This window comes from Heterodontus francisci, chromosome 27, assembly GCF_036365525.1.
Source record: "Heterodontus francisci isolate sHetFra1 chromosome 27, sHetFra1.hap1, whole genome shotgun sequence".
Taxonomy (NCBI): domain Eukaryota; kingdom Metazoa; phylum Chordata; class Chondrichthyes; order Heterodontiformes; family Heterodontidae; genus Heterodontus; species Heterodontus francisci.
Genome location: NC_090397.1, coordinates 45,091,374 through 45,115,317, shown reverse-complemented (window position 1 = coordinate 45,115,317; position 23,944 = coordinate 45,091,374). Strand labels below are relative to the sequence as shown.

The 23,944-nt window shown below is 42.8% G+C and overlaps 1 protein-coding gene across 1 annotated transcript in view; it reads left to right on the top strand.

Annotated features, from left to right (window-relative positions):
• fbxl13 (F-box and leucine-rich repeat protein 13) overlaps positions 1–23,944 on the top strand; it is a 447,713-nt gene that overhangs the window by 179,080 nt on the left and 244,689 nt on the right. Inside the window, exon 10 of the mRNA XM_068059249.1 lies at positions 1,513–1,648. Coding sequence (XP_067915350.1) covers positions 1,513–1,648 — 136 coding nt within the window. The remainder of the gene's footprint in view (positions 1–1,512; positions 1,649–23,944) is intronic.

Here is a 23,944-nt window from a genome sequence, read left to right as displayed (position 1 = left end):
CACATCAGGCTTTCTTAGGTTTAAAGAAGAAAAGTAAAATTTATTAAACTTACTTAAACTCTAATTCGGTTAACGCCTACGGATATACGACGCGACCACGCTAGCATGCACACGCAATACACACATGTAAATAGGGACAGAAAAGAGCAGAAGAAAAATAGAGAGGTTTGAGGCAGTCTCTGAAGGGGGTTTCTTGTTACTGTTTCTGTGTTTCCAGCTCACCGTAGAGTCTTTGATTGTAGACAGCTCTTACTTTTCATTGAGGCCCAGTATTCTTAAACCTTGTTCATGTAGGAGACTTTTCTCTCTGAGTTCACGTCTCTTCAATGGGTCTTCTGTTCCGTGAGAAAGAGATGAGAGCAGACAGGGGAGAGGTGTTCTCAGTCCAGGAGCAAACAACTTTTCTGTGTTTCTTTCTCTCAGCAAGTTCAAATTCAAAAAACTCCAAAAGTCAGTTAGTCATGTGACAAAAACTGGTCTGACCACTTCTTGTGTGTATTGGGGAAGCAAGGACTGCGATCCTTGTTCCAACACTGTCTGCTAGCATGCAAATGTCTTTCCAAAAAGGGGCTTGGCAATTCCTTGTGATAGGCCCTCTTTTCTTCCCAGCCACAATTTTAAGTTTTAATGTTCATGTGGTGAAATAATGTGTGCCTCAGTCTTGGCAGGTGGGGGCCTGCATGACAGTGTATAAACCAGGCTGACACTTATAGTACTGAGGGAGTACTGAATTGATATAGTTGCTGTACTTCACATGCGATATTAAACTGAGGGAGTACTAAACTGGTGTAGTTGTTGTACTTTGTATGAGACATTAAACTGAGGTCCTGCTTACCTATTTCAGCATTTCAAGTAGATGTTAAAAATCAAATATCATTCAAAGAAGAGCAGTGAGTTTTAGTTTAGAGATACAGCACTGAAACAGGCCCTTCGGCCCACCGAGTCTGTGCCGACCATCAACCACCCATTTATACTAATCCTACACTAATCCCATATTCCTACCACATCCCCACCTGTCCCTATATTTCCCTACCACCTACCTATACTAGGGGCAATTTATAATTGCCAATTTACTTACCAACCTGCAAGTCTTTTGGCTTGTGGGAGGAAACCGGAGCACCCGGAGGAAACCCACGCAGACACAGGGAGAACTTGCAAACTCCACACAGGCAGTACCCAGAATTGAACCCGGGTCGCTGGAGCTGTGAGGCTGCGGTGCTACCCACTGCGCCGCCCTCTTGCAGTCTCTTGCTCAATATTCTTTTATTAACTCATATACCACCTAAAACGGATTAACTGGTTATTCATCTCATTTTCTGGTGCAGAATTACCATCACGTTTGCCTGCATGACAACAGTTATTGTATTTCAAAAATTAGAGTAATTAATTGTGTAAGGCTCTTTGAGTGCTTTGATATGAAAGATCCTCTACAGATTATTATATAAAAATTTGATTTAGTTTAAGTCTACATGACATTTTGCCATGTCTTCATTCCGAAATCTTTCATTCCAGATTAACTTTTTCCCAGTTAGAAAACTGATCAAAGACAACGATGTAGCATATATTCTGCGGAGCTACCGTCCTTTTGTCATTCATTTGAACCTTCGTGGATGCAGCAATATCGGTTGGGCAACCTTTAAAGGCATCAGTAAGTATATTTGCCAGTTTTCAACTCTACCCATTCATTTTTGTTCGTGTTTGAAAAAGAGGTACCTTCCGTATAAAGAAAGACTTGCATTTATATAGCACCTTTCATGACCACAGGATGCCCCAAAGTGTTTTTCAGCCAATAAAGTACTTTTTAAAGTTTAGTCACTGTTGTAATGAAGGACGCCTAGCAGCCAATTTTCACATGTCAAGATAAAGGCCGGCTCAGATCTGCAAATGAAACCTGATCCGTGCCTGACAGAACCACATCCAACCCCGAGCCCAACCCGGCCCGAGTCCTTCCATTTTTTCCTGCGCCCGACCCGACCTGACCCCACCATCAGTTAACCTACCTTCCAGCTTTCACTTTGTTGCTGATCTGCACAAGCTTAAAATAACTAACAAAACCACCTTTCTATTCCAAAAATTAAATTAACAGTGGAGCCACTTACCTGAGCTTGTGAAAGAGCATGTCCGACCTGGCCCGAACTTGAATGTCGGACCCGGAAGTGCGACCCGACCCGAACCCAACATATGCCGTTAGGTCCCATCGGGTTCAGGTCAGGTAGCCGGCCTTTACGTCAAGGTCCCCACAATATAGTAATCTGATAATGACCAGATAATCTGTTTTTGTGGTGTTGTTGATGAATGTTGGCTAGAGAGACCTCCTCTGCTGTTCTTCAAAATAGTGCCATAGGATTTTTCACGTCCAGCTGAAAGGGCAGGCAGGGCCTTAACATCTCATTCAAAAGACTGCATCTGTGGCAGTGCAGCATTTCCTCAGTACTGCACTGGAAAGTCAGCTTGGACATTGTGTCCAAGTCTGTGGAGTGAGGCTTGAACCCACAACCTTCTTACTCGGAGACAAGAGTATTATCAACTGAGCCATAGCTGACACCCTTTCACTTCAAATTTAACTTCAACTGAAATTAATTACGTTTAGACATTGTGGCTCAGATTTTCAGTTTCAATGCCTCGGCTGAAGAGCTTCCCTTGCCAGGACGGCCTATCAAACATACTCAACAAGATGCCCACAATTTTCAACCCACAATTTTGCCTGAATTTGTGATAAGCATTCATAACGAGTGAAGGTCTAGCATCCAAGTGCTAAAAATAAAAATGGGACATGATTGTAGGACTTCAGGCATATAAAATTTCTCCTCCATAATTGCAAAGAAAGGGGAGAATCAGTTCTGGAAATTCAGTTAAAGGTTAACAAACCTCTGAAAATCTGAGCCTAATTGTTCAACTCAAATCATACCAATCATAACCTAAGCAAAAGGAGTCAGGTAATTCATGAGACACTCATCTGCTCACCTCTGACATTTTCCACTCATGTTAGTTTTATAATGGATCTATCCAAATATGTGCAGCCATATTTATAATTAGAACAAATAATGGGAAATATATCATATGAAGATGCTAACTTCCAGTCAACCTTCCCACCTGATCGCTTCCCAACCTACTTGAGGGCTGTTGCTGACGACACATGAGGCTGAAATTGCAATCCCCTTAGTTGGCGAACTGCAAGGGGATGACCAGTTGGTGTGTGCAGCTCATTTCAGTCTCATATAAATGAAGCCCATGGCCCAATGGGGAGTTGATGGCGTAGTGGTAATGTCACTGGACTAGTAATCTAGAGCCCAGGCTAATGCACTGGGGTCATGGGTTTGAATTCCACCATAGCAGATGGTGAAATTTGAATTCAATTAGTAAAAACCTGGAATTGAAAACTCGTCTAATGGTGACCATGAAACCATTGTCGATTGTTGTAAAAACCCATCTGGTTCACTCATGTCCTTTAAGGAAGGAAATCTGCTGTCCTTACCTGCTCTGGCCTACATGTGACTCCAGACCCACGGCAATGTGGTTGACTCTTAGATGCCCTGGGAAATGGCCCAGCAAGCCACTCAGTTCAAGGGCATTAAATGCTGGCCTAGCCAGTGATGCCCACATTCCACAAACGTATTTAAAAAAAAATTAGGTGACCCTAGGACCTACCCATTCTGGTGCAGGGATTGTTCCCTGAGCCCAATTCACACCAACAGAGGCTATTCTGAAGACACACAGTTAAGGAGAGGAAGATTAGAGACATCAATGAATTGTTTAAGAAATGATACGGGAGGGTTTTAGATTTCTGGGGCATTAGGCAAATTCTGGGAAAGAACAAACCATTCAGGAGAGATGGTTCACTTGAACTGAAATGGCACCATTGGATAGGTGAGGAGGATTTAAACTTATATTAAGTGATTTTCACCTTCAAATTGTGGAGTAAGCCGGCAGCTTGAAAATTACAATTGAGCAGGTTCTATAACAAGTGGGCAACCTACTGCCCAAGCAAAGAAGGTGAAAATTATCCCTGTAAGGTGGGGCAAGGGACAGGCAGGGTAGTGATGGTCATTGGCGTTTCCAAAATGTTAACTTTGAGAATAGCAAAGTGAAGGAAAATATCATAATCCAGACAACATTAGAAAGGTAAGGAAGGAGGAACACTGAGACAAAAACAAAAAGTCTAGCAGTGAGTAAGAGACAAACAGTAGTGAAGGTTGCTAATAATAAGTAAAAGTGCTAAATGTATGTAAAGTACTGCAAAAAGCATAAGGAATAAAACTGGGGAACTGAAAATTATGATTGCTGTTGAAAATATGACATCAGTGTTTAACAGAAACCTGGCTTCACCCAGTGCTTGACAGGAATCTAATGGGTCAATTGTAGTTTGTTTCACCCTGTGTTGATGCACATTAACAGCCCCTCAAACTGTGATCAGTAGTCTTGTGAACTCTCAAAATGCAGTTGCCGACTTTTTGAAAGGGGCCTACTAAAGTGGCCCCATAGCACCTGCTTGTTTCAAGTGGTAATCTCATTTTACTATGCAAATCAGGTAGGCTTCACAAAAATAATCTTAGCAGCAGCCTCCCCCCCATTTCCCCTGCATTTACCTTGATGGCAGCTGAGGAGGATGATAATTCTTACCTAATGGTTTGAGGATTATGTTTTAGTTAGTTATTTTTGAAGCATTTACATTATTGATGTGACCTTGTAAATAACTTTATTTGGTTGGGATGTGGAAACTTACTGTGTGGTGATAGAGTTCAAATATTCAATTTTTGGTTATATGTGCTGGGGGAGGTTAAGTTATGTCTCCTTGCTTTTGTGTTTTGTTGTTTCAGTGTTATGCGCCCTCATAAAATAATTTACTTCGGAACAGCTTCTGAAGAACTCTCTTAGGTCTTCACAAAGTTGAATTTTATCTTGTATGTTTTGGGAAAATTATGTTGTTCCCTTTGATTCAAAAGATGTACTGCTGTCATTATATAGTTACATATTATAATAGTTCTTCCATTTTTGTAGAATGGAGAATGGGACCTGAGCAAGGAGGGTATGAAATGAAAAGGCATGGATAAGGGTTTCTGCAGTAGAGTGGCAGAGATGGGAGTTGTTATGGAGATGGAAGGAAACAATATTGGTGATGGACATGATGTTAGGTTTGAAACTTAGTTCTGGGGCAAACAAGGCACTAAAGATTTATACTGTCTGAGTGAGTAGCCAGGGAGGGGGATGAGGATGGACTTAGTTACAAGGGAACACATTTTATGGTGGCAACCAATAATCATGGTTTCAGTGTCCCAGATATTATGGTAAAGGAAGTTGTCACTTATCAATGACTCATTGTCAGACAGGCAGGTTGAGTAAGGCAGTGGAAAGATGGATGGGCATCATTAGCATTCATATGGAAGCTGACCCCATGCCTGTGGATGATGTCACTGAGGGGTAACATATAGAAGAAGGGGCCAAGTTTAGATCTATGGGGGGAGCTCCAAAGCTAATTGCTGGCAGGAACCATAAAGAAAAGCTAGATCAGTCACAGAGAATGTAATTTGTGACTTGGATTCAGTTTGTTTCACCTCCATAACTGCTAACTCCAGCCCTGCCTCAGCTCATCTGATCCTGAAACTCTCATCCTTGCCTTTGTTACATCTGGACTTGACTATTCCAATGCTCTGGCTGGCCTCCCATCTTCCACATTACATAAACTAGCTCATCCATAAACTAGCTTCCTGTTAACCCACTATCTTAACCTTCTTAACCCACACCAAGTCACACTCTCCCATCCACAGTGGATGCATTGCATATAAATCCCTCTTGGCCTCATCCTTCCCTGCCTCTGTAATCTCCTCCACCTTTACAATCCTCTAAGAACTCTGCATTGTTCCACCTATTATTCCCTTAGCCTTGCCATAGACAGGCCTTCAATCACTCTGGTATTCCCTCCATAAACCTCTTGCTCTCTTCTTTAACAGATAGCATAGTGATTATCTCACTGGACTGGTAACCCAGAGGTGAGAACAGAAAGTGTCAGAAATGCTCAGCAGGTCTGGCAGAATCTGTGGAGAGAGAAACAGAGTTAATGTTTCAGGTCTGTGACCTTTCTCTGTTTATCTCTCCACAGATGCTGCCAGACCTGCTGAGTACTTCCGGCACTTTCTGTTCTCATTTCAGAGTTCCAGTATCCGCGTTATTTTGCTCTTATTTTAGTAATCCGAGTTCAAAACCCAATGGGCTGAATTTTACCAGCCCTCAATACCGTGGCGCACGTTGGGGGAGGCCAGTAAAATTCTGCGGGGAAGACCTGTCTTGACCTGCAACGTTGAGAAGGGCATACCACATATTTCTGGCAGCGGGGGGACCTCGTATAGAGTTACGAGGTGAGAACCTGGTGGGGAGGGGAGGGGTGGGGGAGCGGGGAAATCACTTTTTATTGGATGTGGGGATGGTGGGAAGGGGTTGAAGGGCAAAAGTTAAAAGGTTGGAGGGGAAAGTTCAGGTAGGGAAAAAGGCAAGTGTTGGTCATATAGGCATTGAGATGACCATTGTGGGGGGTTGGGGAAGGGCCTCCATATCGTTATTAATTGTCTATTAAAAATTCTGAGTGCTTTAGCTTTAAACATTAAAATTACCTCTAAGGGCTTAAATCCCTTTAAAAATGGCGCTGGCATCTGCGCAGTAGCTCCCGACGACATTGCCGTGGATGCAGCGGCCGCCCCCGCTATGTCATCAAGCGCATCCGCAAGGGATGCACACTGCCATCAGAGTATGCCTCCGCGAATTGCGGCGCACTCATAAAATTCAGCCCAATATTTCAGTTTGTGAAATTGAATTCAGTTAATTAAGTAAATCTGGAATAAAAAGCTAGTAATGGTGACCATGAAGCTATTGGATTGCTGTAAAAACCCAAATGGTTCATTAATATCCCTCAGAGAAGGAAACCTGCCGTCCTTACCCGGTCTGACTTATATCTGACTCCAAAACCACAGCAATGTGGTTGCCTCTTAACTGCCTGCTGAAATGGCTAGCCAGCCACTTGGCTGTATCAAACAGCTACAAAAAAGTACAATAATAGTAAAACTGATGGACATCCGATGCATTGGTTTCAGACACTACAAAGGCACATCCAGCTCAGTCAACCCTGCAAAGTCCTCTCAACAATATCTGGGGACCTGTGCCAAAATTGGGAGAGCTGTCCCACAGACTAGTCAAGCAACAGCCTGACATTGTCATACTCAAAGAATCATACCCACCATCCAACATCCCAGACTCCTCCATTACCATCCCATGGGCAGGTCAGGCCCTCCAGAGGTGGTAGCACTGTTGGGAGAGTTTGGCCCTGGGAGTCCTCAGCTTTTGCTCTGGACCCCATGACATCTCATGGCATCATATCAAGCATGGGGAAGGAAATTTCCTGCTGATTACCACCTACTGCCCTCCCTCAACTGATGAATCAGTACTATTTAATGTCGAACACCACTTGAAGAAACATACAGAACATACCCTGGGTGGGGGACTTTAATGTTCATCAAGAGTGGCTCGATAGCATCATTGCTGTCTGAACTGGCCAAGTCCTGAAAGATATATCTGCCAGACTGGGCTTGCAGCAGGTTGTGAGAGAATCAATACAAAGCAAAAACCCACTTGACCGCTTTCTCTTGTTTATCTGTCACAGGTGCATCTGTTCATAACAGTATTGGTAGAAGTACCACACAATCCTTAAGGGGACAAAATCCCATCTTCACATTGAGAATACGCCCAACACACCTTTCCACAAAATCCCCATATCCCTTAATTCCCTCAGTACCCAAAAATCTATCGACCTCTGTCTTGAATATACTCAACAACAGAGCATCCGAAGCTCTCTTGGGTAAAGAGTTCCAAAGATTCACAACCCTTTGAATGAAGAAATTTCTCCTCATCTGAATCCTAAATGCCCAATCCCTTAATCTGAGACTGTGATCCTGTATTCTAGATTCCCCAGGCAGGGGAAACATTTTCTCAGCATCTACCTTGTCAAGCCCCTAAAGAATTTTATATGTCTCAATTAGATCACCTCTCATTCTTCTAAAATCCATGGAATATAGGCCCAGTTTACTCAATCTCTCCTCATAGGACAACCCCTCATCTCAGGAACCAGTCTATTGAATCTTCATAGCACTCCCTCTTCCTTAGATAAGGAGACCAAAAATGCACAGGTTATTCCAGATGTGGTTTCACCAGTGCTTTGTATAATACTAAGACTTCTTCATTCTTATTCCCCAATCCCTTCATAACAAAAGCTAACATACCATTTGCCTTCCTAATTGTTTGCTGTATCAGCATGTTAACCTTCTGACATTTATGTGCAAGGACATCCAGGTCGCTTTGAATGCAAACATTTCCCAGTCTCTAACCATGCAAAAAAGTCTGCTGTTTTATTTTTCCTACCAAAGTAGATAACTTCACACTTTGCTGCATTCTATTCCACCTGCCATGTTTTTGCCCACTCACTCAACCTGGCTATATCACTCAGCAGCTTCTTTGCATTCTCCTCACCACTTACTTTCCCACCTAACTTTGTATTGTCAGCAAACTTGGATACCTTACATTCAGTCCCCTCATCTGTTTCGAAGAATGAGAGGTGTACTCATTGAAACTTACAAAATTCTTACAGGGCATGACAGGATGGATGTAGATAGTATGTTTCCCCTGGCTGATGAGTCTAGAACCAGGGGACATGGTCTCAGAATAAGGGGTCGGCCATTTAAGACTGAGAAGAGGAATTTCTTCACTCAGAGAGTGATGAATCTTTGGAATTCTCTATCCCAGAGGGCTGTCGAAGCTCAATCATTGAGCATGTTCAAAACAAAAATTGATGGATATCTGGATGCTAATGACAACAAGCGGCATGGGGATAGTGTGGAAAAGTGGCATTGAGGTAGATGATCAGTCATGATCTAATTGAATGGCGGAGCAGGTTTGACATGCTGAATGACCTACTTCTGCTCCTATGCTCCTATCTAAATAGCGGAGGCCCAAGAACTGATCATTGTGATACCCCGTTAGTTACAGCCTGCCAACCCAAAAATGTCCCATTTATTTCTACTCTGTTTTCTGTCCACGAACCAATCCTCAACTAATATATTACTCCCAATCCCATGAATCCTAATTTTGTGTAATAACCTCTTGTGTGGTACCTTAACAATTTTTTTTTGAATATCCAAATGCACTACATCCACTGGTTTCCCCTTAAACATTCTACTAGTTACATCCTCAAAAACTCTTAACAGATTTGTCAAATATGATTTTGACTCTGTTTAATCATATTACGATTTTCTAAGTGCCCTGTTACCACGTCCCTAATTTTAGGTTCTAAAAAGCAGAACCAGCATGCAATAGACAGAGCTAAGCGATCCCAGAACCAATGGTTCAGACCAAAGCTCTGCTGTCCTGTCACAGCCAGTTATGAATGGTTGTGGACAATTAAACAATTAGTGGGAGGTAGCTCTATGAACATTCTCATCCTCAACAATGGTGAAGTCCAGCATGTGAGCGCAAAAGACATGGCTGAAGCGTTTGCACGATCTTCAGCCAAAAGTACCAAGTGGATGATGCATCTCATCCTCCTCCTGAGATCCCCAACATCACAGAAGCCAGTTTTCAGCCAAATCAATCCACTCTACATGATATCAAGAAATGGCTGACTGCAGTGGATACAGCAAAGGCTGTAGGCCCTGATAACCTCTCTATTGTAGTGCTGAAAACATGTGCTCCAGAACTATCCATGCCTCCAGCCAAGTTGTTCCAGTACATCTACAGCACTGGCATCTATACGACAAAGTAGAAAATTGCCCAGGTATGTTCACGAAAAGCAGGACAAATCCCATCCAGCCAATTACCGCCCCATCAGTCTACTCTCAATCATCAGCAAAGTGATGGAAGGTTTGGTCGACAGTACTAAAAATGGCACTTACTTACCAATAACCTGCTCACGGATTTCCAGTTTAAGTTCCGCCAAGGCCACATGGCTCCAGACCTCATTACAACCTTGGCCTAAATATGGACAAAGCTGAATTCCAGAGGTGAGGTGAGAGTGACTACCCTTGACATCAAGGCAGCATTTGAATGTGTGGCAAGAAAAAGTAGTCCGCTTGTTCGATAACTGATGCACCACCTTAAGCATTCATTCCCTGCATCATTGGCACACCATGGCCGCAGTGTGTACCATCTACAAGATGCACTTTTGTAACTCACCAAGGTTCTTCGACATACCTCCCAAACACGTGACCTCTACCACCTAGAAGGACAAAGGAAGCAGGCACATGGGTACTACACCACCTCCAAGTTCCTCTCCAAGTCACACAGCATCCTGATTGGAAATATATTGCAATTCCTTCATTGTGACTGGGTCAAAGTCCTGGAACCTACTACCTGATAGTGCTGTGGGAGTACTTTCACAACACAGACTCCAGGGGTTCAAGAAGGCTGCTCACCACCACCTTCTCCAAGGCAATTAGGGATTGCCAATAAATGCTGGCCTTGCTAATGATGTCCACACCCCATGAATGAATTAAAAAAAAGAAATTATTCCCTCCTTAAAACCTACCTATATGATCAAGCTTTTAGTCGCATCTCTTTCTTTGAATTTGTTTCAATTTTTGTCCGATTTCACCTTAAGACATTATTCTACATTAAAGACACTACATAAATGCTATTTGTTGCTGTTAGGTTACATGAATGTTACCTACCACTTGTCAGCTGATGCCTGAATGTTGTTCAAGCGCTTCTGTAAGCTGTCATGAGCTGCTTCATTATTGGAGTTGTGACTGGAGCTAAACATTATGGAATCATAAGCAGACAGCCTCACTCCTGATCTTGTGGGGGAGGGAAGCAGCTGTAGATGGTTTGGCAAACTTGCCTGGGGAACTCCTGCAACAATGTGTTGGGGCTGTGATGCTTGGCCTTTGACAACAAAGACCATCCCCTTTGTGACAACTGCTGGAGGGTTTTTTCTCTCATTCTCCCTTGGCCTCAGTTTTCTTAGGACTCCTTGGTATCATACTTGGTCGAATACTGCCTTGATGTCGAGGAGATCAATTCTTACCTCTGCTCTGGAAATCAGCTCTTGCATTCATTACTGGATGAAGGTTATAATGAGGTCTGAAACCAAGTTGTTCTGGTGGAACCAAAAATGAGTGTTGGCAAGTAGCTGAATAGTGAGAATGTGTCACTTGATGCCACTTCTTCCATCATTAATGAGGAAGCTGGTAAATAGCTGGATTAGATTTATCCAATTTTTTTGTGAGTATGACATATATGGGCATGTTTCTACATTGTCAGGTAAATGGCAGTGCCAGCTGTAATGGAACAGCTTGGCTGCAGGACATCCAGCTCTGATGTGCTGGTCTTTAGCACTCCAGTCAGAATGTTGTCAGCACCCTGAGTGATTGCTGCTTCTAATGCACTCAGCCATTTCTTAATGTCACATAAAATGAGCCAAACTGGCACCTATGATTCTGGCATCTAGAACATTTCAAGGAGGTCAAGTAGGATCACTCAGCACTTTCAACTGAAGACACTTGCAAATATTTCAGCCTTGTTTCTTGCTTTCATGTGCTGGGCATTACCACGGTTAGGGATGGGTTACTCCTGGAGCTGCCTCCTCTTGTTAGTTGCCTGGCTATCTAATACCATTATCAAGTGGATGTAGTCGGAGTAGAGAGTTTTTTTTGGTTGTGGGACTGCTCATCTATGACTATAATCTGCTGGCATTGATGTTTAGAATACAGATAGCCCTGTGTTGAAACCAGGGATGGGCACCGACATGTTGCACCATGGACATTTGACAAAATTATTGACTCAGCCACGGACACGGGGGCAATTAAGTTGTATATAAAGCATATAGCCAACCTAATGCCATTAAAACATAATCTGATTTAAAACACATTTCTCCCTATAAATAAAGTAGCTAAGCATACAAATATCAATGGAGAGCAGCACAACAGTATTAGCTAGCCAGCAAGCAAAATAGTATGCAATGCCTATGTGAATTACTTTTGTTGACTGACTAGAGCTAGCTACACCATATCATGGGGTGGTAGATGGACCTTATTGGATGACCTTTGTGGATTCACACTGTGTCAGAAGTGCAAATTCATTCAATAAACCATGAAACTCAAGGAGAGGATTGTTATTGTGGTCATTGAGGTAAAGCAGTGGAAAGATCAGCAATAGGAAGACAGACCATTTCTCACACTGCTATTGTCACAAAATAATTTAACCCATTATGGTCTCTGTTTGTGCAACTTCTCCACCTGTTTGTAATTTGTATCTGAAGACAGGACAGCCGGTTTCCTCCGGGTGCTCCGGTTTCCTCCCACATGCCAAAGACTTGCAGGTTGATAGGTTAATTGGCCATTATAAATTGCCCCTAGTATAGGTAGGTGGTAGGGAAATATATAGGGACAGGTGGGGATGTGATAGGAATATAGGAATATGGGATTAGTGTAGGATTAGTATAAATGGGTGGTTGATGGTCGGCACAGACTCGGTGGGCCGAAGGGCCTGTTTCAGTGCTGTATCTCTAAACTAAAAGGGCAGTGACCTCCAAATCAGGAGAATTTTATAGGGTGAAGCAGATAGTACTTCAGAAGAGTCATGTAAAACAGAAAAGCACAGTGGGACAGCAAGGGACAGACAGATTAACAGTAGGTAGCCAAGACTAGTTTATTCATCTTGACAGGCTATTAAACCAGGTCCAGGTTTCTAAAATACAGAAACAACAGAATCTCTCATGGACAAAATGTCATTTGCTCACCAAAGCTAGTGACAAAATTAGATAAACACAATTACAAGAGCACTCTTCAGTTCCTCCAATAAAGTAATTCTCTTAAATTCACTTATGTCTCTATCTTAGTCTATCACTGATGATTCCGATTCAGCTCTGACAAGATAATTATTAACGAAAGCTTTTCTGCAAAAAGTTGGCAGTTGTTGCTGCATGTATTATTCAGTTACATAATGTTTAGTCACTATCTGTAATATTGTACTCCAGACTAACCAATTTATATCCAAGCCAGATCTATTACCCATAATCAAACGTGCACTTTTAACATAATATAATTACATGGTAGAGACAACATTCAAATGACGTTGGACATTCAGGTTAGTTGCCCTCAAACTGGATAGTAAATGTTGCACATTTCAGTTACTGATCTTTGACATACTTGTAAAACTTGTCCTTGAATCCAATTCACAGCAAAAAATCAGTTAATGACTGTTTCTAACATGGTCATTGAAACATCATAAATTTTTACTATGTCTTCCCTGACAGTTTTTAAAACTGCAATTGCAGCATAGAAATGTTAAGGAATCGTGGGCAGTTCATCATAGATTAAGGTTTATTAAAGCTATCCATTACATTGTATTTACTAACTATTGTATATGGGTCAACAGCATCCTGTTTTTCCAACATCACTCAGCCCCATTACACCATACTGTTGTATTCGTGAGGAAGTTACAGTGCTGACTTTTGGCGATTCCTTGTACTTTCTTGTCTGTTTTTCCTCAATACACGTTCTGGAACAATGTGATTCCTGATGGATAGCAGCAGAATTGTGTTACCGACTTGTATTATTTTTTCTGCTTGGATTAAAACAATGTGCCTTTAAGTGTCTGTTAAAAACAGTGCACCTTTAAGACAGGGAGAGAAGTTTTGGATTCCTGGGGCATAGTGTGGATAGCTGCATTTTGTTACCTAGGCAACAGCAGGAGAGAGAGAGGCCACATGGTATAATGTTTCGCTTTGACTTTGTATAAAATTAGCAAAAACTGGTTTGAACCAGTTTGTTTTGAGAGACTCTCCAGTGTGGCGTGCTACTGAAGAGAAAAGAGCTGTCTATTTTCTCTCAGCAGAAATTCTACAAGGAGCTACAGGCCGAGTTGATTGCCTAAAGAGGAAATAACCCTTTTAAGAGACCGTTTGTATTGCTGAAGGTAGTAAAACTCCTTTTCTTTACTTCCAAGGCAGGAAGTATTTGCTTCAAGATTTGAATCTCTCTTGACATTGTATTTTCTGGAATTTGCCAGTGTTTGATGCCTGCTGCAGCTGAAGTGTTTTGAATGCCTATTAAGAATAGACAATTTCATCAAATCCACGTGAAGACTTTGAGTAGCATTTGATTATTTTCACATTAGAATACCTCATCCATCAGGAACGCAACACACAAAGACAATTTATTTATTCTTAAGAAACAGCTAATTTTTAAAAAACACCACTTTTAAAACTGGTTAACCACTGTTATTTTTGAATGTATGTGTGTGAATGGAGGAGTTATATTAAATAAGAAGTTATAAGGTCTTTAGACATAGGTTTATCTTAATAGTGTTTAAGATTTAGTTTCAATAAATAGTTAATTTGTTATTGTCTAAAGATACCTAGTTTGGTCTGTTTTATTCAGGGAGTTGCTAGAGCGTTTAATTTGGCTGTTTTCTGATTGGGTGGGAAAACTTTAATAATATGCTGTGACCTGTGGAGTGACAGGACTGAATTGACAGTGCATTGCTCCCGCCGTGGTCATAACATATTAATTGGGAGCTCGTCTGGTATCAGAATTAATTGGGGGGCTCGCATTTGGATTCATATTAATTACTCATCTCTGGGATAACATATAAATTGGGGTCTTGCATCTGGCATCATATTAATTGGAAACTCAATTGTCAGGATCCAAATCTAATGCCAATTACGAAGAAATAAAAGGAACCAGGTTTCTTGTATAATAAGGTACAGTCTATATCATCAGAATGGCATTAGCAGTTACAGCAGAGTTTCTGGGAAAGGAGAATGTTTCCCTCAGTGACTTGATAACTTTAACAATGAATAAACTAAAAGAATTGGTGGCAAAATTGGGGTTAGAATTGAAATCAGGTGCCAAAAAAGCAGAAATAATTGACCTCATAACCCAACATCTGGAATTAGAAGATGACGAGGAACAAGAAGGTAGTAATTCAGAGAATGAGGCTAGAATTCAGTTGGAAATGAAAAAAAACTTAGGCTTCAACAAGAAACAGAAAAAAAAGCAATAATAAAACTTGAGGCTGAAAAAGAATTAAGAAAACTTGAACTTGAAAAAGAGGAAAGGGAGAAAGAGGGAATTTAGGTTAAGAGAGATGGAACTAAGACAAAGGGGTGGTTTTGACTCCAGAGAAAATTCTGGTCAGGAAGAATCTGAATTCAGCCCAGGACCCAGTGAAAAGCTGTTTAAATTTATACAAGCTCTTCCTAAGTTTGAGGAAAGGGATGTAGAGGCATTTTTCATATCTTTTGAAAAAAATAGCCAAACAGATGAAATGGCCAAAGGAAAGCTGGACACTGCTTATGAAAAGCAGGTTGGTAGGCAGAACTCATGAAGTTTATGCCATGCTTCCTGAAGAGGCTTCTGCAAATTATGAGATGGCAAAAAAGGCTATTCTTGCTGCGTGAGTTAGTCCCTGAAGCTTACCGTCAGCTGTTTTAGAACTTACGGAGATTGGCTGGGCAGATGTATGTAGAATTTGAGAGGGTGAAGCAAATTAATTTTAACCGTTGGATTAAAGATGGAAACCACATATAAAAACCTTTGAGAGTTGATACTCTTGGAAGAGTTTAAAAATTCAATTTCTTCAGTAGTGAGAACTCTTGCAGAAGGGCGGCACAGTGGCGCAGTGGTTAGCACAGCAGCCTCACAGCTCTAGCAACCCGGGTTCAATTCCGGGTACTGCCTGTGTGGAGTTTGCAAGTTCTCCCTGTGTCTGCGTGGGGGTGCTCCAGTTTCCTCCCACAAGCCAAAGACTTGCAGGTTGATAGGTAAATTGGCCATTAGCAATTGCCCCTAGTATAGGTAGGTGGTAGGGAAATATAGGGACAGGTGGGGATATGTGGTAGGAATATGGAATTAGTGTGGGATTAGTATAGATGGGTGGTTGATGGTCGGCACAGACTCGGTGGGCCGAAGGGCCTGTTTCAGTGCTGTATCTCTAGAACTAAAACTAAAATAACCTGGAAGTTTTGACAGCTAGGCAAGCAGTGGAAATTGATGATTTCGAGCTTGTGAATAAGCCAAAACATTTTGTCCGTCACCTTCATTAACCCAAGAAGGATAGAAAGTGGGTGAGTGAAAGGAAGGTAAGTAGCCGGGGACAAGAAGGAACCGCTGGGAATGCCCCAGGATCACGTCCTCAGGCCAGAAAGGAAGGTGCTGAGGGTAGAAGTGAAGTTCGCAAACTGAAGTGTTATCATTGCCACAAAACGGGTCATCTTCATTCAGAATGCTGGAAATTGCGAGGTAAACCCATAGGACTTGTTGGGGTACGCAAAGCTAATGCAGAGGAAAAGACTGTGGCTGAGAGTATAGCAAACCAGGTTATAGCATTAATGGCAGTTGTAAAACCAGATACAAAAACTAAATTGAGTGTAGAGGTTAAGAATAAGATACCCGAAAGTTATGATGAATTTTTGTCAAAGGGGAAAGTAACTCCATATCCTTTAAGTGTGGCAGGAAAACCTATCATTATACTCAGGGATACAGGAGCAACCCAAACACTCTTGCTGGGGAAAAATATAACGTTTCAACCAGAGAGCGCCTTGAGCGGTAGAGTTTTACTTAATGGAGTTGGCGGGAAGTATATACCTGTACTTTTATATAAAGTACGCCTAGAGAGGGACTTAAAATCTGCAGTGGTAACTGTAGGAGCTGTCCACAGTTTGCCAGTAGAGGGAATTGATCTGCTTCTAGGAAATGATTTGGCTGGATCAAAAGTATCAGTTTCTCCTATAATTACAGAGGAACCAAGTGAAGTTAGGGAAATGGAGCAATTATAGGAACAAGCTCCAGGAATATTTCCTGCACACGTAGTCACCCGAGCAATGGCTAAACAGTATCCATTGTTGGAGGTAAAAGTGGCACCACAAACAGATAGCCAAGTATCTTAAACCTTATTTGGGGATTTAAATAATCTAATTGAAATGTTTAACAGATCTTCTATCATTGCAGCACAGCAAACTGATCTAGAGTTATACTAAATAGCACAGACGGCACTGACAGAAGCTGAGGTGAAAGGAGTTCCAGAAGGCTATTATATGGCAAACAGAGTTTTGAGGAGGAAATGGAGACCGCCTCGTAGACCTGCGAACGAAGGCCAGTTTTCCGGTTGGTGGGAAAACTTTAATAATATGCTGTGACCTGTGGAGTGACGGGACTGAATTGAGAGTGCATTGCTCCCACTGCGATCGTAACATATTAATTGGGTTTCGTCCGGGATCAGAATCAGATTAATTGGGGGGCTCGTGTTTGAAATCATATTAATTACTCGTTTCTGGAATAACATATAAATTGGGGTCTTGCCTCTGGCATCATATTAATTGCTCTCGTATCTGGGATCATATTAATTGGAAACTTGATTGTCGGGATCAAAATCTAATGGCAAACACGAAGAAATAAAAGGAACCAGGTTTCTTGCATAATAAGGTGTGTTGCTCCCGCCACAGTCATAACAATTGCAACATTAATATAGAAGTAAAAGTCCAGCAACTTTCAACATATCAGTAAGCTTGTGTCCTTGGTGAAAGTTAAGCATGCCAGAGCACAGAAATCGAGACATTCCCTAAATGAGTTTTGCCATTTTAAAATGAGTTCACATAACACAAGCCTTTAAAGTTATGTTTTAAAATAACCTAACTGCTGGGTCGGGGTCATGGCGGGGTGAGGGGGGCAGGAAAATGACTCTGTGAGAGGCCCGCCACAGGACTCGATGCTGGGAAGACCTGGACCAATATTGCCGGTGGCGGAGAGGCCTCGTGGCGTCCCCCCACCGCTTGGCAATTGGAGGTCAATCTTAATATTTACATTTATTAAAATAAATGCATTAAATACTTACCCACTCTCGCCGTCCGTCCCGCTCCGATATTGTAGCCGGTGGCCGGCACTCCCGCGCCTTCGGATCACCGTTAGGAGACCCAATGTGGGACACTGGTGGGGAGTGGGGAGCAGGTAAGTATTTCAGTGTGGGCGTCGCTGGCTCGGCCAGCATTTGTTGTCCATCCCTAATTATCCTTGAACTGAGTGGTTGGCTAGGCCATTTCAGAGGGCATGTAAGAGTCAACCACATTGTTTTGGGTCTGGAGTCACATGTAGGCCAGACCAGGTAAGGACGGCAGATCTTCTTCCCTAAAGGACATTAGTGAACCAGATGGGTTTTTACAACAATCGACAATGGTTTCATGGTCATCATTAGACTAGTTTTTAATTCCAGATTTTTATTAATTGAATTCAAATTTCACCATCTGCTATGGTGGGTTTCAAACCCTGTCCCCAGCATTAGCCTGGGGCTCTGGATTACTAGTCCAGTGTCATTACCACTACGCTGCACCTCCCCATGTGGGATGTGAGCATTGCTAGTAAGGCCAGCATTTATTGCCCTTCCCTAAATGCCCTTGAGAAGGTGGGGTAGAGAGAAACAAAATGGGGTCAGGGAGAGAGGGCAGTGAGAGAGAGACAGAGAGTGGGGGAGAGAGAGAGGGACAGAGAGGGAGAGAGAGATGTGCGGGCAGGGGTGGAGGGATAGAGCGAGTGAGGGGGGACAGAGAGGGGGCACAGAGAAAGACGTGGACACAGAGAGAATGGGGCAGAGAGAGAGAGGGGGGAGACAGAGTTTGGAGCAGAGAGAGAGGGGATACAGGGACAGAGAGAGAGAGTGGGGATAACAGAGAGTGGGTCAACTCAGAGAGGGGGGACCAGACAGAGGGGGAAAGCACAGAGTGAGGAGACAGCACAGAGAGGAAGGAACACAAAGAGGGAAGGGAGAGAGACAGCGAGAGAGAGAAAGAAGGAGAGAGTGCGACCAAGATCACTCCTGACAGATGGACATCTATCCAGGATACTCTGCATCGCTGCAACAAGTGTGCGGGCAAAAAAAATGCCAGGCAAGTCAATCAATCCGTGTCCAACATCATGACCAGAAAGTAAGTCAATAAATTAGTCTTCTCATTTAAAGCTTCTTCACAAAAATGCACATTTGCTGTTGTTTTGATTAATATTAAGATAAATTTTTAATGCCTTTATCTTCCCAAAATTATCTCACCGGCCCCCTATGTGAGACTAAATTTGTAATGTAGCCCCCATGCGGAAAGTTAAGACACCCCTGCTTCAAGCCTTTAAACTTGGGCTGATTTTCGGCAGCCGTAAAAAACTGCGACCCATACGCGCAGGCTTTACTCCACAGAGCCGCCATGATATTAAACATGGCGGCTCATTTACTTGGCCAGGGTGGACCGCCCCTCCGTTGACGTGGAATGGGCGGGCGGTCCGTTCCTGGCAATAGCATCTGGCGATTTTTAAAAGGCTTCCAGCCCTTCCATTTCATTTAAATATTTAAAGATATATTGGGTAGTGATTTCACCCCCTTTTGTGCTGAAAATTGGCTTAATATTATTTTGGGTCAGGCTTTTAAAAAAAAAATGTCCAGCACACCTATGTGAAATCAGCAGCGGTATATCTAAGTATGCAAATTAGGGGTCCTGAGCTTGTTTAAGGACCCAATAGCCACTTCACTCATCTCTGGCATCCTTTTCATCAATTTTACATTAATCCAAAAATAGTTATTGGCATCAGCCGGTAGGGTGCCATTTCTAAAGAGATTTAAAAGGATCATCAGCTGCTCAGATAAATCACTGATTAATTTATTTTGGTAGCTAGTGTGTGCTGCTTTTACTTTTTGGTTACTGGAACTGACATTAATTGTTTCAGAAAGTTTTGTGGCTGAGTCTACAGAAGATTATTGACATGGTGTAGTACTGGGAATAACATTGTGGCTGAAAAAAATGAGAAGGTTGGGGAGAAGCAGCAGGCTAGATTTCAGTGATTTGCAGCTGCAGAGAGAAGAGGCAGAAGGAGAGAAGACTCTAGGAGGCCTTAGTTCACTTGAGTGTACAGATCCAAAACTACACACCTGGGGACAGATTTTCAAACCCTGCTGAGAGCAGGAACGCTGTGAGCATGTTTTGAATATCATGTTCCTGGAGTTTGGCACTGGGTCCCACCACCTCTGGAACACAACACTATTTTCAAAGTGCCACCAGCAGGGAGGGAACGGGTTGGGTGCACTCCTCCAATTAAGTGCCTGTTGAGTTCATTAAAGAGCTTATTAACAGGCTTGTCATTATCAGTGTGAAATTTGTATAGGCTGGGAATGAGGAAGACGCCATGGGCAGGAATACGACAGGTTTGTGAAGACGTGAACAGTTTGGAGGGCCATGAGGGATATGGGAAGGGCTGATCAAATTAATTCATAGGCAGCAAATAAAGCTTAGCTGCTTCAGATGGGTCTTAGTGTGGCTATTGCTGCAGCTGCAAGAGTTTAATGCCACAGTTGTTACAAAAGTGACCTTATGTTTTGTTAAATATATTTTTTAAGGATTCATTTTTGAAAGATTGAAGAAATGTTAAATTTTGGGTTTTCAAAGGGGGTCATGTAAACACCACTTGACTTTGAAAAACAGTCCCTGGAAATGTTTTTTAAAAGGGGCACTGAGATGTCTTGAGGGAAACAAGCCTTTCCGGGAAACCACCTGACCTCCAGCAACAAGAAGCCTTTCTGGGAAACCACCTGACTTCCAGCTCAATAAACAACAGATCTTTGGACACCTGGAGAAGTTGTTTACGAAGAAGTGACAGGTCAAGATTGATGGCGGTCAAAAGGTTGACCTCCTGTTGTCGGTTTTGATTTTGAATTATTTTGAGTTGGGGTTGAACTATATAAAAAGAGAACTTCCAAGGAGAGAAGAGAATTCCCAAGGAAGGAGAGAAGATCACAACCAAGCCCAGCTTTCCAGCCCCTCTCTAAAAGGCCCCAAGTCCACTGTGTCAACTCATCTCATCTCCTTTGAAGAAAGGCCTGCTAAATTAATTCTCAACGCCACCTGAAAAGAACTGTTCTAAAAGATCCCAGTGACTGTCTACATGTACTTAGAGGCCAGACTAAATGTCAGTTGTGGAACACAACATATTTCATCTGCTGTTTCTTCAAGAATGAGCAAGTATTCAGCCCATATTATTTTGGTCTGTAATAGAGCTCTAAAAACAAAAGTCCCTTTATTTTTCCAGTTAATATCTTTATGATTGGTAGAGGGGATGGTGGGAAGGGTTAAAGATATAAGTTTGTGAACTTTGGAGGGACGAAGGTCAGATACACAATGTAAGTATTTTGGGGTGGGGAGAGGGCATGGAATGAAGTTGTATGGTTACTGGACGGGTGGTGGAAGGGTCTAAGGTAAAAAGGGAACTTTAATATTACAATTTGTGTGTTTATGCTTTACTTCATTACTGGTTAAGACTTGTTTTATAATAAACTGATAACTTTGTTGTTTATTAAAGAAACCTGGTTGGTGTGTTTTATTCTGGGATAAAAATAGAGTCTATGATTGACCATATCGATAAGTGGGAAAAAATTTAAATACATATCGTGACCCGTGGAGAAGTGGAACTAGAACAAACAGTGCACTCTTCCTGCCTTGGTTGTAACACAGTGGAGAGTGGCAGGAAAGCAGACAGGGAGGTGATCATCACTATGATAACAGGTTGACATGTAAGGCCTGCTGAAAGCACAAAACCCAGCTAAGGTAAGTCGGATGGGAACAGGTCACTCTGACATTGGACAGAGCAGCCAGGATGAGCTGCAGCAGATGCAACCTCCTGGAAAGCAGGAGACCAAAGGAGCACAGCGGGGGGCTGCAATGGGACATGTTCCCATGCCTACACAGGCTCTCTGAGATCCCTGGTTACTCATTTGTATAAGCAACAGCAAGTCCTGTGATGACTGCCGCTTGCCGTTAAAAACTGCATTCAATTCCCTGTTCCCACCTCCATAACACTTCTGGCACCCAACTCACTCCCAGGCCAATTATTTATTTATTTAAAAATAGCGCCATGTCACCAATGCTAATGCGGCGCGGGGTCGGAACCTGGAAATGCTCTGGTTGTCAAAAAAGTAAAATCCGGCCCCTGTGTTCAGCAGTGTGACAAGGCTCTTATTTACTAGGGAGGCTACATACAGTTATATCACCTGTTGCAGTACCAACTGCAGCCCAGCACAATGTCACCTATGTCCTTTTTTGTACGTGTGAAAGTCAGTGTGTTCCTGGATAATTATGCAAGGGTTCCTGGCAACTTGCATGATGCCTTCATCCTATATCAATCCTCAATTATCCCCCTTTTTCATCCAGACTTTTGGGTCAGAGGCTGGCAATGAGGGAACAAAGACTATCCCCTGTGGACTTGGCTCATAATATCTCTAAGGAACCAGTGCAGATGCGGAGATAAGGTATAATCAGTGCCACCCCCGCCACCTGAACCCCAATGAAGGCACACCATAGGCATACTCAAGTAATGCTTTCGCTGCATGCATAGATTTGGAGGCAGTCCCCTGATCGTCTTCAGAATCATCAATGTCAACTGCACGAGGTCTCCACAACTTCAGTAGAGGGGCCACCCCATTGAGCCACCTGCAGAGATGTGGAGGTCGAGGACCATATGGAAGAGCAAGGCCCATCTATCTTGCAACTGCAAGAGCATTTGAGCAGCAGTTCATCAAGGATCACTTCAGCTAACAACCCCCTATTCCCCCGCACCAACATTTCCTCCCAATATCTCCTCCCAACATCAGTCCCAGTCCTATCATCATCCATAGAGCTGCTCCCAACCCAAATAGCAGTATATGTCTTTCAAACAAATTACAGTGCCTGGTCAGAAATACTCACCAAAGAAACTTAGCACACCAATAGTTCCATAAAAGACTGTAATTTACAGTAAGACTGCAGCTTGGAAAACTGATGTGTCTCCAATGAGAAGATGTGATGGCCATGGTTGATGACCTTGTGGAGCTCGGGCCTGAGATGACTTTCTGAAAACTGAGACACCTCAGCAGCAGCCAGAGCATTCTGGCCCAGCTGACTTTGTGCCACTAGGTCTGTAACTGTGTCAGGCGAGCAGGCATGCTCAGCTTGTTAGCCTGAAAAAGGACTGCGGCTCACACAGGTCTATGCCTCTGCATTCCATTGCTGTGAGGGAGAGTAGACTGTGGGAGTGCTGTGACATCTTGGAAGTCTTTATCCATGGTTTCTTTCAAGCTTTGTAGGCTGTAGGAAATGGTGAAACCCAGGGCCTGCATGGCTCAGTATATGCATCCCTGAAAGATGCCACCACAGGTGCTGAGCCCAACTGCTAACTGCATAGAAGTAGATTGCAGTAACTTAATGTCATGAAGGAGTGCTACAAGTTGGAAATAGTCTCCTCACACTGTCTAACATAGTCTGTACTCACACCCACCTCAGACAGACAGTTCACTGCACCTGTCATTCTGGGTGCAGAGCTATTGTGTGTCTTTTGTAGGCTGGGTTTTGGAAGCCATCATCTGTGCCCTCCAGAACAGTCTAGGATGCAAGCTTATTCTCCTGAACCATACTTTCCTCCCTCCTCTGCTCTTACACACTTGTGATCAATACATTACCTAGTGCTAACCCTCAGTCACTTTCTAAAGGTTGCCAATTTCTGAGCTGCTGCTGCTTTCAAGCTTAAGAGTGAGTGTTGGTGTAGCTTCATTTGGAGCATCCATTTTCTAATACTCTGGCTCTCCTTTTGCCCAGGATATTCATGGCATTCTCGTCTGATTTCAGGGTCTGAAAGAAGGACATCCCCCCTTTGTTGTGGGTCCTCTCCCTGGCATTGTGTGCATTTATCCTGCAAGAGGAAGGGAGTGCATTAGTGAGTTGCATGCTGAAGAGTTGTGAACATCCATGTGTGTGAGGGTAGAACACTTTGGTTGGTGCACAGAAGAAACATCAGGTGGGTGTAAGAGAGGGCATTCATTTTGAGAACTGTGGTAGAGTGAAAATGGCAGCAGGAGGAGAAGCACTGAAGGGTGTTGCTAGTGACAAAAAACTGTGAATGAGTCCTAAATA